The sequence below is a fragment of the Drosophila sulfurigaster genome, chromosome 2R (assembly GCF_023558435.1).
Source record: "Drosophila sulfurigaster albostrigata strain 15112-1811.04 chromosome 2R, ASM2355843v2, whole genome shotgun sequence".
NCBI classification, from domain to species: domain Eukaryota; kingdom Metazoa; phylum Arthropoda; class Insecta; order Diptera; family Drosophilidae; genus Drosophila; species Drosophila sulfurigaster.
Genome location: NC_084882.1, coordinates 32,416,527 through 32,431,413, shown reverse-complemented (window position 1 = coordinate 32,431,413; position 14,887 = coordinate 32,416,527). Strand labels below are relative to the sequence as shown.

The 14,887-nt window shown below is 37.1% G+C and overlaps 3 protein-coding genes across 3 annotated transcripts in view; 1 reads left to right on the top strand and 2 right to left on the bottom strand.

Annotated features, from left to right (window-relative positions):
• The window catches only part of LOC133836111 (uridine phosphorylase 1), a 63,505-nt gene that overhangs the window by 36,965 nt on the left and 11,653 nt on the right, over positions 1–14,887 (bottom strand). The gene's annotated exons all lie outside the window — the stretch shown is intronic.
• Positions 7,904–9,830, bottom strand: LOC133838719 (uncharacterized). The gene has a single exon (XM_062269914.1). The coding sequence runs from the start codon at positions 9,746–9,748 to the stop codon at positions 7,991–7,993; it is 1,758 nt and encodes a 585-aa protein (XP_062125898.1). The 5' UTR covers positions 9,749–9,830; the 3' UTR covers positions 7,904–7,990.
• Positions 12,830–14,661, top strand: LOC133839535 (uncharacterized). The gene has a single exon (XM_062271134.1). It carries the CDS (start codon positions 12,830–12,832, stop codon positions 14,600–14,602), a length of 1,773 nt encoding a protein of 590 aa, XP_062127118.1. The 3' UTR covers positions 14,603–14,661.

Genomic DNA, 14,887 nt, shown 5'->3' with positions numbered 1-14,887 from the left:
GACTCATTTGAGTTTTTACAGTCGGCGGGTCTCGATCAAAATTTCTTGCATCGTTGTGATCAAAATCGGAACTTACAATGCAGCTACTGCATCTAGTGCTTTCGTTGACAATCTTAAATCAATTCAGTCAGCCATCTTTAAGCGAAGACTCTAATAATGGTCTCATCGGGTTTATACATGAAGCTAAAGGATTAGCCTCATCGGTACACTCCGATATTGATAACTTGCACAGGAACATTCGCGATTTTAACGTTGCTAAGATGCGTGAAGATCAATTTAAAGTCCTACAACATTTCAAGAATACAAGCAATCAAGTTCACCAAATCGAGGAGAATTACATTACAATGGATAAAGGATTTCTTGACGACTTTCCTACCTCGATTCTTCAGGGAGGTATCGATTTAGAGAGGATTGCTGAGCTAATGGTGGATATTTCTGACAATTTTCAACTAATGCAGAGGATGGAGAAGTACGAGCTCGCCACACTCATTTCATTTACGAACTCAATTACGTCGCCAGCAACTAGCGAATTCAGTTCAACTTTAATAAATGAGTTTTATTCAACATTATTCGGTCTGGATTCTCAATATATCAGCAAAGACATGTTAACCCAAGTAGCACAAATGTATGAGATGCTCCCGCAAAAAAGCTGCCTCATTCAATTGACGCCACAACAATATGTCTACTTCTTATATAAAAACATCGCACTAACCGAACTGAAGGCATACATCCTGATCGAGTATTCACTGATGATTCGATGGGTATCTGGTCAACGTGATTTAATCGATGAATGGAAAACAATTCGCCTCAACTATGGAAAGCGCGCAGAACAAAGTTTACGTCAACTGCGGATTTTGAGTCAACAATCCGATCGTCTTCTATGGAGGTGTGATCCTGCCAAGCACATTCTTAACGTCACTTATGACGAGGTGACACGACTTCTCCAAGGATATGTCGAGAACGAAGTGGATCTTAGCAAACAGGGGTCCTGTTTTAAAACTTGCCCCTATTATCAGAATACAACTTCAATGGGTTGCTTCGATCAAAAGTTTTGTTCTCAACAGCCTCAATGTTTGGGTCGCATCTACAACTGTCAATTAATAGAATCGGACTTGACGGTATGCCAATCACCATGGAAGAGTTCACGTCGCTATGAATACATTCAATATGAAAATGGACAACGATTTGGGAAGCAGAAAAGTTGTTCACGCGGCACCAACAATGTGGAGAGCTGGAGAAGATGGTTATTCTGGAAATGCAGCTACTGCTTCTGTCTGTGTGACGACCATCAAAATTCTGATCGTTACTTCAATCTTCGGGAAACTGTATCCGATGTGACGGCGAACAAAGTGGTGACTGGAGTGCGCTTTGTGAAGAAGAATCGTGTGTTCCATTTACAAATACAGCAAGGACAACTCTTACCCCGAGGTGAAATCAATCAATCCACTGTGGAGTGGAAACCCGTCGACGGCTACAAAATCGATGATACAAATATTAGGGAAGGAGTCGACTATCATTCAATGAACTACAAGAGCCGGGGCTTAAATCTGGATGAAATAACATTTACTAATGATAAAGCATTTGTGGTAACCGGTGTCCGTTTCCAAGCAACGAAGGGACGACTCAATCTAATAGTTTCGTTTAGTAATTTTGATTTCGTTAAGGGTCTGCTAATTGAGCCGGAGTCAACTCGAATATACCAATCTAATAGCAATATCGAAGGCAGAGAAGAACTACATTTAAGGAATTTGGATGTTCCAACGTTGTCCATTAACAGTTCGCAGCCCTTATCAAAGGATGGACAATATCTGGAGTTTGTCAACACAGGAATGGAACAGGATGCAGCACAAACAACAATTCCATTTATTGACATTCAGGATGTCGTCTCCAATCAGCCAGTGCCCTTAGCTGGAATCGGCATATACTATAAAGGTAGTCTGGGTTACGGTGGCTTCGTGGCTCCCAAAATCATCAGCTACGATATTTCCCCACATCTCCCGCCGGTGACAATGCTTTGAAAAACTTTTGATTATGACAATGTCAATTAATATTATATATCAATATCAATTAATATATAATATTTCTAATCTTATACAATTTAAATAAAGTTTATATTATATTATCTTGAATAAAACTGATAATATCATTTATATATATACATATATATCTTTTATATTCCTTCCTTTATTTATTTTTCTCTGTTCCAAGATTTCAGCAAAAAGAAAAATAAAACGAGTTGCAATTGAATACAATTTGTATGGTTACTTTGTTTTATTTTATAATAGTAGAAGCACATAAAGAGTATGTTCGTTTTACATTCACGAGCTTTCAGAAAATTTCTCTTATGTTTAAACTCTCTGACTCGCTTTTAACTCAGGTATATGATGTAGCTATATCTATGCCCGTATGCTGTCTACTTATGCGTATTACTTAGATGTGAAAGACTATAGAAGCCAGAGAAATAAAACTTCAAGTTTCAATCAGAATACCATCGTTATATCATATAAGTACAATTTGAAGTTTGAGTATCAATTTCAGTTCTTTCGAATTTTTAAATCCTACATTTACCTATTACCCACTCTTGGCATTTAAGGCTATCCTAAATCTTCATCCATCTTGCTTCTGAGTTGCTATAAATCAAGAAGAGCAACGACGACCCTAGCACGAGGATAGACTGTGGAAGGCTCGTAACCAACCCACCCAAAGTTCAATTGCTTATCGAGTAGAGTGATAAGTTTAATTTCCATAAAAGTCTATTTTTAAATCTTCAATGTCAATTCCGAAGAAATTATAATGTGAGTAGTAAACAAAGTGGTATCGTTACATATGTAAGTATTATCTGGTCCTTATAACAAACACGTAAAAAGCTACTGTCGGGTGTGCTCGATTGTAAAATACCCGCTAGCCATAAAATGAAAACATTACGATATTATTGTGAAAATATATAGCAAGTAAAAATAAAGAAATAATACTAAAATATACTAAAATCTATATTTATATATTGATAGACTATTTTGTTACATTGTCTCCTTTTGTCTGATATATACATTTCACGTAGTTTACAAAAATATAATACCCTATATAATACGCTATGGTAGGTACCGGGTATAAAAATAGTTCCTTGCAGCTGCTATAAAAGACACAACATTCATCAGATTTCTTCGCTCGTCACTTGTGAACAGACGTATTATTGTCCATCTCTTGTGAAAATGCGACTGCTTAATTTATTTGTTGTTTCACGGATATTAATATTCCTAACTCTTAATGTGAACACATCATCAGCGTTTTTTACGGAAATTTATGCTTTTGTAGAAATAATAGATCGTGTTTATGAGGCGTGTGAAAAAGCGCTACCCCCAATTAGAGAATTGGTTGCTGATGAAAGAGATATTGCCGTAGAAACAAGTACCATGGACGACATGGAGACAGTCATGGAGACCCTCGCCTCAATGTCCAACGAGATTCAACTAATTCGGAGCAGCCAGAATCAGCCCATGATATCCACTGAATCGTTCAATCGTTTTATTAGCAAAAATGTACCAACTATGATTAGAACCGTTCAAGTTCTAGAGGATATCACAAATCGAATAATTGCCCGATATGATCAGATGATGACCTACAAAAATCGTAAAATGGAAATAGCATCACTTGTTTCATTTGCCGAATGGACAGCTCTGCCAAATGCTGATTCCTTACAGCATTTAATGGATCGCCTGCACTTGACAATGTTCGGCCACACTTCCAGTGCGATCCATCGTAAGACACCTCAAGCAACTCTACTATACCAGATGATGAGCAACTATGAGGAGGCTTTAGATGAGAGGTTCCGCACACTGCAGTCGCCACAACAATTTGTCGGATCACTGTACACGGACATCGCCACAACCGAACTAAAAGGATATTCGCTAATGGAGTTCTCACTGCTGATTCTACGCGTCACTGGGCATGGCAACTTTACTGAGGAAACGAACATAATGCGTGAAAACTTTAAGAGGCGCACCGAATATTCTCTAAGCTTCTTAAGGAGTGTGATGGAGCAAGCCGATCTTCGCATCTGGCGTAGTGATCCTCCCAATCATATTGCTCAAATTACTTACGAAGAGGTTACACGGCTTCTTCAAGGTTACATTGAAAATGAAGACGGATTGAATGCAGACAGGAGGTGCAGGTATAGCTGTGAGATATATCAGGACACCACAGTCTCCAGCTGCATCATCGGTGCATTATGTCAATCCGCGCCTCAATGCTCAGGTCGCGTTTATAACTGCCAGTTTGTCGAAAAGTCTATGGGAATTTGCAAATCGCCGTGGTACAGCTCTCGTCGTTATGAGTACATTCAATACGATAGTGGAAGAGTATTGGGAACAATGAAATATTGCGGGCGTGGCACATCTAGAGCGGAAAGCTGGTATCGTTGGTTCTTCTGGCAGTGCAGCTATTGCTTCTGCTTGTGTGATGAGCAGGGCTCAAAGTCTGACCGATACTTCAATCTTCGTGAAACTGTATCTGATGTAAAGGCAAACAAAGTGGTGACTGGAGTGCGATTTGCGAAAAGGAATCGCATTATTCACTTGCAGATACAGGAGGGTCAACTTTTGCCCCAAGGAGCCATCAATGAGTCAACTGTGGAGTGGAAGCCTGTAGATGACTACCTTATCTCTTCTTACAATGTTAGAGAGGGTAGGGACTATCATTCCATGAGTTACCATAGACGTGGCATCAATCTGGCTGAGGTAATGAAAACGGATGACAAATCATTTGTGGTAACTGGCGTGCGTTTGCGCTTGTCCAATGGACGTCTAAATCTCGAACTGCAATTCACTAAATATGATTTTAAAACTGGAAACCTAATGGAAAACGTTTGGCAAGCCTGTAAGGCACTTCCAAATGTGCAACTGGATCTCAATGATATGGATATACCAACCAAATCACCTCAATTGTCTAAGCAATTATCAAATGATTATAATTATTTAGAATTTGTGAATACAGGAATAAACCAGGATGCAGCGCAAACGACAATTCCGTTTATTGACATACAAGATGTCGTCTCCAAGGATCCAGTTCCATTAGCTGGCATCGGCATCTACTACAAAGCAGTTCCGGGATATGGCGGTTTCATTGCACCTAAAATCATTCAGTATGACTTTACACCTCACACTCCAGTGCAAGTATCGCTGAACTAAAATCCATTTAACAACTATATTTTATATACATATATTCAAATAAATAATCATATAATATCCAAGAAATAATAAAATTAAACAAAATGAATCATTTTAATATTTGATTATACTTGAAAACGATAATTCTCTACTAGTTTATATAGGTTTGACTCAGAATATGGATCAGGATATTTCATTGAGAGCTCGAAAAATGTTTGAGAGAAGTCAATAATATGATGTGGTGCAATACCTGAATTTAACAACCCGATCAAGACATACTTTTGTAAAGATTCCTATTCGTCAACAACCATAAGACTAATACAATTGCTTAACAAAGACTGGGGTAATAAAATTTCTGTTGGAACTTTTGAAGTGAGATTGTCGCTGGCTGCTATTTGCTTAGGTTTGTGCCAGTAGATCTCGTTTATTTTCATTAGGTATACTTGGATTTGATTTGACAAGTGAAAGTGAAAAAGCTATAGTGGAGAGTGTTTAACTGAACAATACCCGGTCCTCTTTTATTTTTTCGAATTTGTTCGTAATAATCAAACTAGTGATTTGATCCAGAGACATAAGTTAAAAAAATTACGACTTATTTATATTTAGATTTTCAATAACAATTATAAAGCATCTCAAATACAAATTAATAGCTTTGCTCAAGACTATGAGTGTCAATGAATTAAAATACCTTTGTACCTTAAGATAACATGGTAAATTTGAAAGCTTTTAATATGAATACCCCACGTATGTTATAGGTATATAGTATTCCCTAATAAATACAAATTTGTTCGAGTAAGCTCTTTTGCAACAGTTCATTTGTGAACATACTCTCTGCGCAATAAGTTCTTTCGGAATAAAGGATAATACATAAATTTGGCTACAATGCAAATTGGGTTTTCACTTTCACTTCATTTCGTGCAGATATTGATAATCTTCAGTCAGTTCGAAAACCGGGGAATCGATCTGGATGAAGTAATTAATAATTAATTAATAATTAATAAATATTAATATTATTATTGTAACCGGTGTGAGTTTCAATGCATATGATAATCGTCTTGGATTGGACATATTGGTTAGTCGCTATAATTTCGAGGAGGGTACAATACATATAATGTATACGGACACCGTTAGAAACAGTGGTGTAGATAACAAAGAACTGCATATTAATAATCTGGATTTACCAACACGATCAAAAGAAAACTCACAGCCACTGTCAAAGACTAAACAATATCTTAAATTTGTCAACACTGGATTGGAAGCGGATGCGGGTCAAACAACAATTCCATTTATTGACATTCAGGATGTGGTGTCAAATCCGCCAGTTCCATTGGCTGGTCTTGGCATCTACTATAAAAGTAGTCCAGGTTACGGAGGTTTTGTGGCTCCCAAACTCATTAGCTATGACTACGCAGCTCACGTTCGATCATAACTCCAAGATGCTTCTAAGCTTATTGGTTTCTATTTTTATAACTTTACTTATAATTCTTGCACAATTTTGTGCAATTCAGTATATTAGATTCCTTATCTTTTTTTTTTGTTAAAAAACCAGGGAGACTATAGGATTTTCTAATAAAAAATTATATTAGAATAGAAATTGTCGGTGACAGTCAGTTTTATTGGGTTTTGTGTGGAGTAATTGCAAGTGTGATGGTAAATGTAAAATTGTAATTGAATAGAGCTTAAGGTAAAATTCATAATTTGCAGCGATAGTCGTTCTACTCTTAATGCCATTAAAAACATGTATAACCATAGCAGCCTGATATGCCAAATCCGACATCTTTGCATTAAACACGCTTGAAAAATAAAACTTTTTTGGGACCCAGGGCACATGGGCATAAAAGGCAACGAGCTGGCGGATGCAGCGGCTAAACTTGGATGACAATTTATTTGCCTAATAGTCATCCCTGGTGCCCGAGACGAGCTATGGCGCAACATTAAGGTTATTCTAAAAAGGAAGGAAATGACACATTGGGACAACAATGACCACAGGTTTAAACTATATAACCCAAACATGGAACCCGTCCGTTATCCATCATCATGGCACAGTGCAATGTTAAATAATATTCACAATTAAATCAGCGTTATCTATTCTATTAATCCGTTTTCGGAATTCTCAACGCAGCTATCTCGAAATTTGAGACATAGTTGAAAGCTCACATGTATGGAGATTATGTTCTACTTTTTTTTTTGAGTCGACAATATGTTGACGTACTATATGTTATCAATGAATCATTCGGAATATATTTGTTTATAAATAAACAAACTTCTTCTGTTTGTTTTTTAATTTTTATATGGTGAAATCCGAATAGTTTTTACTAATATAAAAGCTGCATCTGATTTTTCTAATAAATTATAATTAACTAAAGCTTTCCACCCTATTTATATGATCACACCATTTCAGTTTTTGTATCTGATACGCCTAAGGGTATAATGGTGTTATATAGATGAATTGGATTTTAGAATTTTACTAATTCTTGCGTTCACTGTCCAACCAAGCAAATCCAATGACATTAGGGATAAAAAGGTGATACAGGATAAATGATTTCTGGAAAACTGTTAATAATAGGATATTAAACATAAAAATATTAAAGGAACAATTGAGTTTGGCAGAATATACCAGTTCTAATGAATCATAAAAAGTACACAAATTGCCACTGAAATAATAAAACCAGGTATATACATACATACATTGTATATATAAATGATATTATTATCAACTTTATTTAAGAAAATATTATGTAAAATTTATTTTTATTGTGTTAGATTAAAAATATGATATATTAATTGATATTAATATATTATTTGACATTGTCATAATCAAAAGTTTTTCAAAGCATTGTCACCAGCGGGAGATGTGGGGAAATATCGTAGCTGATGATTTTGGGAGCCACGAAGCCACCGTATCCCAGACTACCTTTATAGTAAATGCCGATTCCAGATAAGGGCACTGGGTGATTGGAGACGACATCCTGAATGTCAATAAATGGAATTGTTGTTTGTGCCGCATCCTGTTCCATTCCTGTGTTGACAAACTCCAGATATTGTCCATCCTTTGATAAGGGCTGCGAACTGTCAATAGACAACGTTGGAACATCCAGATTTGTTAAATGTAGTTTTTCTCTGCCTTCGATGTTGCTATTAGATTGGTATTTTCGAGTTGACTCCGGCTCAATTAGCAGACCCTTAACGAAATCAAAATTACTAAACAAAACTATTAGATTGAGTCGTCCATTCGTTGCTTGGAAACGGACACCGGTTACCACAAATGCTTTATCATTAGTATATGTTATTTCATCCAGATTTAAGCCCCGGCTCTTGTAGTTCATTGAATGATAGTCGACTCCTTCCCTAATATTTGTATCATCGATTTTGTAGCCGTCGACGGGTTTCCACTCCACAGTGGATTGATTGATTTCACCTCGGGGTAAGAGTTGTCCTTGCTGTATTTGTAAATGGAATACACGATTCTTCTTCACAAAGCGCACTCCAGTCACCACTTTGTTCGCCTTAACATCGGATACAGTTTCCCGAAGATTGAAGTAACGGTCAGAATTGTAATGGTCGTCACACAGACAGAAGCAGTAGCTGCATTTCCAGAATAACCATCTTCTCCAGCTCTCCACATTGTTGGTGTCACGCGAACAACTTTTCTGCTTCCCAAATCGTTGTCCAGTTCCATATTGAATGTATTCATAGCGACGTGAACTCTTCCATGGTGATTGGCATACCGTCAAGTCCGATTCTATTACTTGACAGTTGTAAATGCGACCCCGACATTGAGGCTGTTGAGAACAAAACTCTTGATGAAAGCAAGCCGTTGAAGTTGTATTCTGATAATAGGGGCAAGTTTTAGAACAGGATCCCTCTTTGCTAAGATCCACTTCGTTCTCGACATATCCTTGGAGAAGTCGTGTCACCTCATCATAAGTGACGTTAAGTATGTGCTTGGCAGGATCACACCTCCATAGAAGACGATCGGATTGTTGGCTCAAAATCCGCAGTTGACGTAAACTTTGTTCTGCGCGCTGTCCATAGTTGAGGCGAATTGTTTTCCATTCATCGATTAAATCACGTTGACCAGATACCCATCGAATCATCAGTGAATACTCGATCAGGATGTATGCCTTCAGTTCGGTTAGTGCGATGTTTTTATATAAGAAGTAGACATATTGTTGTGGCGTCAATTGAATGAGGCAGCTTTTTTGCGGGAGCATCTCATACATTTGTACTACTTGGGTTAACATGTCTTTGCTGATATATTGAGAATCCAGACCGAATAATGTTGAATAAAACTCATTTATTAAAGTTGAACTGAATTCGCTAGTTGCTGGCGACGTAATTGAGTTCGTAAATGAAATGAGTGTGGCGAGCTCGTACTTCTCCATCCTCTGCATTAGTTGAAAATTGTCAGAAATATCCACCATTAGCTCAGCAATCCTCTCTAAATCGATACCTCCCTGATGAATCGAGGTAGGAAAGTCGTCAAGAAATCCTTTATCCATTGTAATGTAATTCTTCTCGATTCGGTGAACTTGAATGCTTATATTCTTGAAATGTTGTAGAACTTTAAATTGATCTTCACGCATCTTAGCATCATTAAAATCGCCAATGTTCCTGTACAAATTATCAATATCGGAGTGTACCCATGAGGCTAATCCATTAGCTTCATATATAAAACCTATGATATCACTGTTAGAACCATCGATTGAAGTTGACTGACTCAAATGACTTAAGATTGTCAATATGAACAGAAACGGCAGCGAAAGCAACAAATGCAATAGCTGCATTGTGAGTTTATTTTTGTATTGCTCGTTAATCACACCTATAAAAGAACTGTAGATCGGAACACTTCGGCGGCGAGTACTCAAATGAGCCGATGCGATTGTGTGATGCTGTATTTATTAGTAACAAGTCAGAATGCTACAGTTTTGTGTGCTCGACTGTGAGATACCTGCTGCCCATTTAAAATAAATACAAAACAGCGCGGTTTTAATTTTAAAATAAATATATTAATTAAATAATTTTAAATAAAATATACCGCAAACATTCTAAAAATATACCAATAGTTATTTTAGGTATTTTGATAGGGTGAAAAATAGTAAGTAAGAAGGCGATTTACCCTATACAAAAGTGCTTATTAATAACTTCTACAATTTTTTATGTGATCGTAACCAAATGTTCAGAAATCGCTAGTTATTTTAATTAATTTATCAAATGCTCTCATAAAATAATTACGTAAAATATCTCGTTTATTTCGGGGGTTATTTATAGATCAATAAATCCACTAAAAATAAAATCACAAGAGGCATCTCACGCTCACTATATATTTTCAAAATAATACAGGAATGTTTTCATTTTATGGCTAGCGGGTATCTCACAGTCGAGCACACTCGACAGTAGATTTCTGAATTGTTTGTTATATGGACCAGATAAAGATTTCATCGGAATTTTCAAAAATTTTACTCCATCGAATTTAATTGGATGGCTTCATCCGCCTAGATTCGGCTGTGGAAATTAAACCTATAACCCCACTTAGATGCCAAATGCTCAGTCCCGGGTTTTTCTGTCTGTGATCTCGATTGAACTTTGAGTGGGCTGATTATGAGTCTTCCGCAATCTATTCTCGTGTTAGGGTCTTCATTGCAGTTTTTGATTTAAAGCAACTCAGCAGAAAGATGGATGAAGATTTAGGATAGCCTTAAATGTTAAATGTGGGAAATAGGTAAATGTGAAAATATCACATCTAAGTAATACATATAAATAGTAAGCATACGGGCATAGATATTGCTACAACATATACCTGAGTTAAAAGCGAGTCAGAGAATTTAAACATGAGAGAGATTTTGTAAAAGCTCATGAATGTAAATCGAACATGCTTTACACATACATATACATTAAAATCTAGTTATAAAGACTACAAATAAAATCACAAAGTGCATCTCACACACACTGCGTTGTCACATGTGACTTGGTATTTTGACTTGCTATATATTTTCTAAATAATACCGCAATGTTTTCATTTTATAGCTGGAGGGTATCTCACAGTCCACCACACTCGACAGTAGGATTCTGAATTGTTTGTTATGTGGACCAGATAATGATTTTCACGGAATTTTAAAAAATTTTACTGCATCGAATTTAATTAGATTGCTTCATCCGTTATATGGACCAGATAATAATTTCATCGGAATTTTGAAAAATTGTAATCCATGGAATTTAATTGGATTACTTCATCCGCCTAGATTCGGCCGGGAAAATTAAACTTATAACCTCACTAAGTTGCTAAGCCTCAGACGTGGGTTTTTCTCTGGCTGTGATCTCGATTGAACTTTGAGTGGGCTGATTATGAGCCTTCCGTGTTAGGGTCGTCGTTGCTCTTCTTAGAATAGCCTTAAATGCCAAAAGTAGGTATTAGGTAAATTTAGTATTTAAAAAGGCGAAAGAACTGAAATTGATACTCAAGCTTTAAATTGTACTTATTTGATATAACGATGGGATTCTGATTGAAGCTTGATTTTCAATGGACCATTTCCACCAAGTTTTATTGTTCTTGCTTTTATAGTCTATCACATCTAAGTAATATGCATAAATATTAAGCATACGGGCATAGATATAGCTACTCGTTTTTAACTCAGGTATATGTTGTAGCTATGTATATCTATGCCCGTATGCTTACTACATATGCGTATTACTTATGGTAGACGTAAAGGACTATAAAAGCAAGAACAATAAAACTTAGTGGGAATGGTCCAAGGCAAATCGATTTTCAATCAGAATTCATAGAATACATTTCAGCTCTTTCGCATGTTTAAATACTACATTTACCTATTACCCACTTTTGGCATTTAAGGCTATCCTAAATCTGCATCCAACTTGCTGCTGAGTTGCTATAAATCAAGAAGAGCAGCGCCGACACTAACACTAGAATAAATTGAGGAAGGCTCATAATCAGCCCACTCAAAGTTCAATTGAGATCACAGCCAAATAAACCCCGGTTTGAGGCATCTAAGTGGGGTTATAGGTTTAATTTCCACAGCCGAATCTAGGCGGACGCAATCCAATTAAAATCGATGGAGTAAAATGTTTCGAAAATTCCGATGAAATCATTATCTGGTCCATATAGTAAACAATTTAGAAAACTACTGTCGAGTGTACTCGACTTTGAGATAGCCGGTAGCCATAAAATGAAAACATTGCGGTATTGTTTGGAAAATATATAACAAGTCAAAATACCGAAATAATACTAAAATATATTAAAGTCTACATTTATATATTCATACCATATTTTGTTATATTGTCTCCTTTTCTCTGATATATATGTACATTTCACGTTCTTTACAAAAATATAATACCCTTCTACGCTATGGGTAGCGGGTATAAAAATAGTTTCTTGCAGCTGCTATAAAAGACACAACATTCATCAGATTTCTTCGCTCGTCACTTGTGAACAGTCGTATTATTGACCATATCTTGTTAAAATGCGGCTGCTTAATTTATTTGTTGTTTTCCCGGTATTAATATTGCTAACTCTTAATGTGAGCACATCATCAGCATTTTTTGCGGAACTGGCTATTGGCGCGGGAATAGCAAGTTTTGTTTCTAAGGCGGGTAAAGAAGCGCTACCCGCAATTAGAAAACTTGTTGCTGAAAGAGGAGATACAAGTACCATGGACGACATGGAGAGAGTCCTGAAAACCCTCGGTTCAATTTCCAACGAGATTCAATTAATTCGGAGAAGCCAGAATCAACCCATGATATCCACTGAATCGTTCAATCGTTTTATTAGCAAAAATGTACCAACTATGATTAGAACCGTTCAAGTTCTGGAGGATATCACAAATCGGATAATTGCCCGATTTGATCAGATGATGACCTACAAAAATCGTACGATGGAAATAGCATCACTTGTTTCATTTGCCGAATGGACTGCTCTGCCAAATGCTGATTCCTTAGAGCATTTAATGGATCGCCTGCACTTGACAATGTTCGGCCACACTTCCAATGAGATCCATCGTAAGACACCTCAAGCAACTCTACTATACCAGATGATGAGCAACTATGAGGAGGCTTTAGATGAGAGGTCCCGCACACTGCAGTCGCCACAACAATTTATCGGATCACTGTACACGGACATCGCTATAATCGAATTAAAAGGATATACGCTGATGGAGTTCTCACTGCTGATTCTACGCGTCACTGGGCATGGCAACTTTACTGAGGAAACGAACATAATGCGTGAAAACTTTAAGAAGCGCACCGAATATTCTCTAAGCTTCTTAAGGGATGTGATGGAGCAATCCGATCTTCGCATCTGGCGTAGTGATCCTCCCAATCATATTGCTGGAATTACCTACATAGAGGTTACACGCTTGCTTCAGGGTTACATTGAAAATGAAGACGGATTGAATGCAGGCAGGTGGTGCAGGTATAGTTGTGAGACATATCAGAACACCACAGTCTCCGGATGCATCAGCGGTGCAATATGTCAGACCGTGCCTCAATGCTTAGGTCGCGTTTATAACTGCCAGTTTGTCGAAAAGTCTATGGGAATTTGCAAATCGCCGGATGACAGCTCACGTCGTTATGAGTACATTCAATTAAATAATGGAAGAGTATTGGGAACAAAGAAATATTGCAGGCGTGACACAACTGAAGCGGAAAGCTGGTATCGTTGGTTCTTCTGGGGTTGCGACTACTGCTTCTGCTTGTGTGATGAGCCGGGCCCAAACTCTGACCGTTACTTCAATCTTCGTGAAACTGTATCCGATGTAAAGGCGAATAAAGTGGTGACTGGAGTGCGATTTGCGAAAAAGAATCGCATTATTCACTTGCAGATACAGGAAGGTCAACTTTTGCCCCAAGGAGCCATCAATGAGTCAACTGTGGAGTGGAAGCCTGTAGATGACTACCTCATCTCTTCTTACAATGTTATAGATGGAAGGGACTTTCATATAATGAGTTTTGATAGTCGTGGCATCAATCTGGCTGAGGTAATGAAAACGGATGACAAATCATTTGTGGTAACTGGCGTGCGTTTGCGCTTGTCCAATGGACGTCTAAATCTCGAACTGCAATTCACTAAATATGATTTTAAAACTGGAAACCTAATGGAAAACGTTTGGCAAGCCTGTAAGGCACTTCCAAATGTGCAACTGGATCTCAATGATATGGATATACCAACCAAATCACCTCAATTGTCTAAGCAATTATCAAATGATTATAATTATTTAGAATTTGTGAATACAGGAATAAACCAGGATGCAGCGCAAACGACAATTCCGTTTATTGACATACAAGATGTCGTCTCCAAGGATCCAGTTCCATTAGCTGGCATCGGCATCTACTACAAAGCAGTTCCGGGATATGGCGGTTTCATTGCACCTAAAATCATTCAGTATGACTTTACACCTCACACTCCAGTGCAAGTATCGCTGAACTAAAATCCATTTAACAACTATATTTTATATACATATATTCAAATAAATAATCATATAATATCCAAGAAATAATAAAATTAAACAAAATGAATCATTTTAATATTTGACTATACTTGAAAAAGATAATTCTCTACTAGTTTATATAGGTTTGACTCAGAATATGGATCAGGATATTTCATGGAGAGCTCGAAAAATGTTTGAGAGAAGTCAATAATATGATGTGGTGCAATATCTGAATTTAACAACCCGATCAAGACATACTTTTGTAAAGATTCCTATTCGTCAACA

What these genes read in the sequence shown, in the direction of transcription:
- LOC133838719 (XM_062269914.1), bottom strand. Translation starts at nt 9,748, where the DNA reads ATGCGTGAAGATCAATTTAAAGTTCTACAACATTTCAAGAATATAAGC.
- LOC133839535 (XM_062271134.1), top strand. Translation starts at nt 12,830, where the DNA reads ATGGACGACATGGAGAGAGTCCTGAAAACCCTCGGTTCAATTTCCAAC.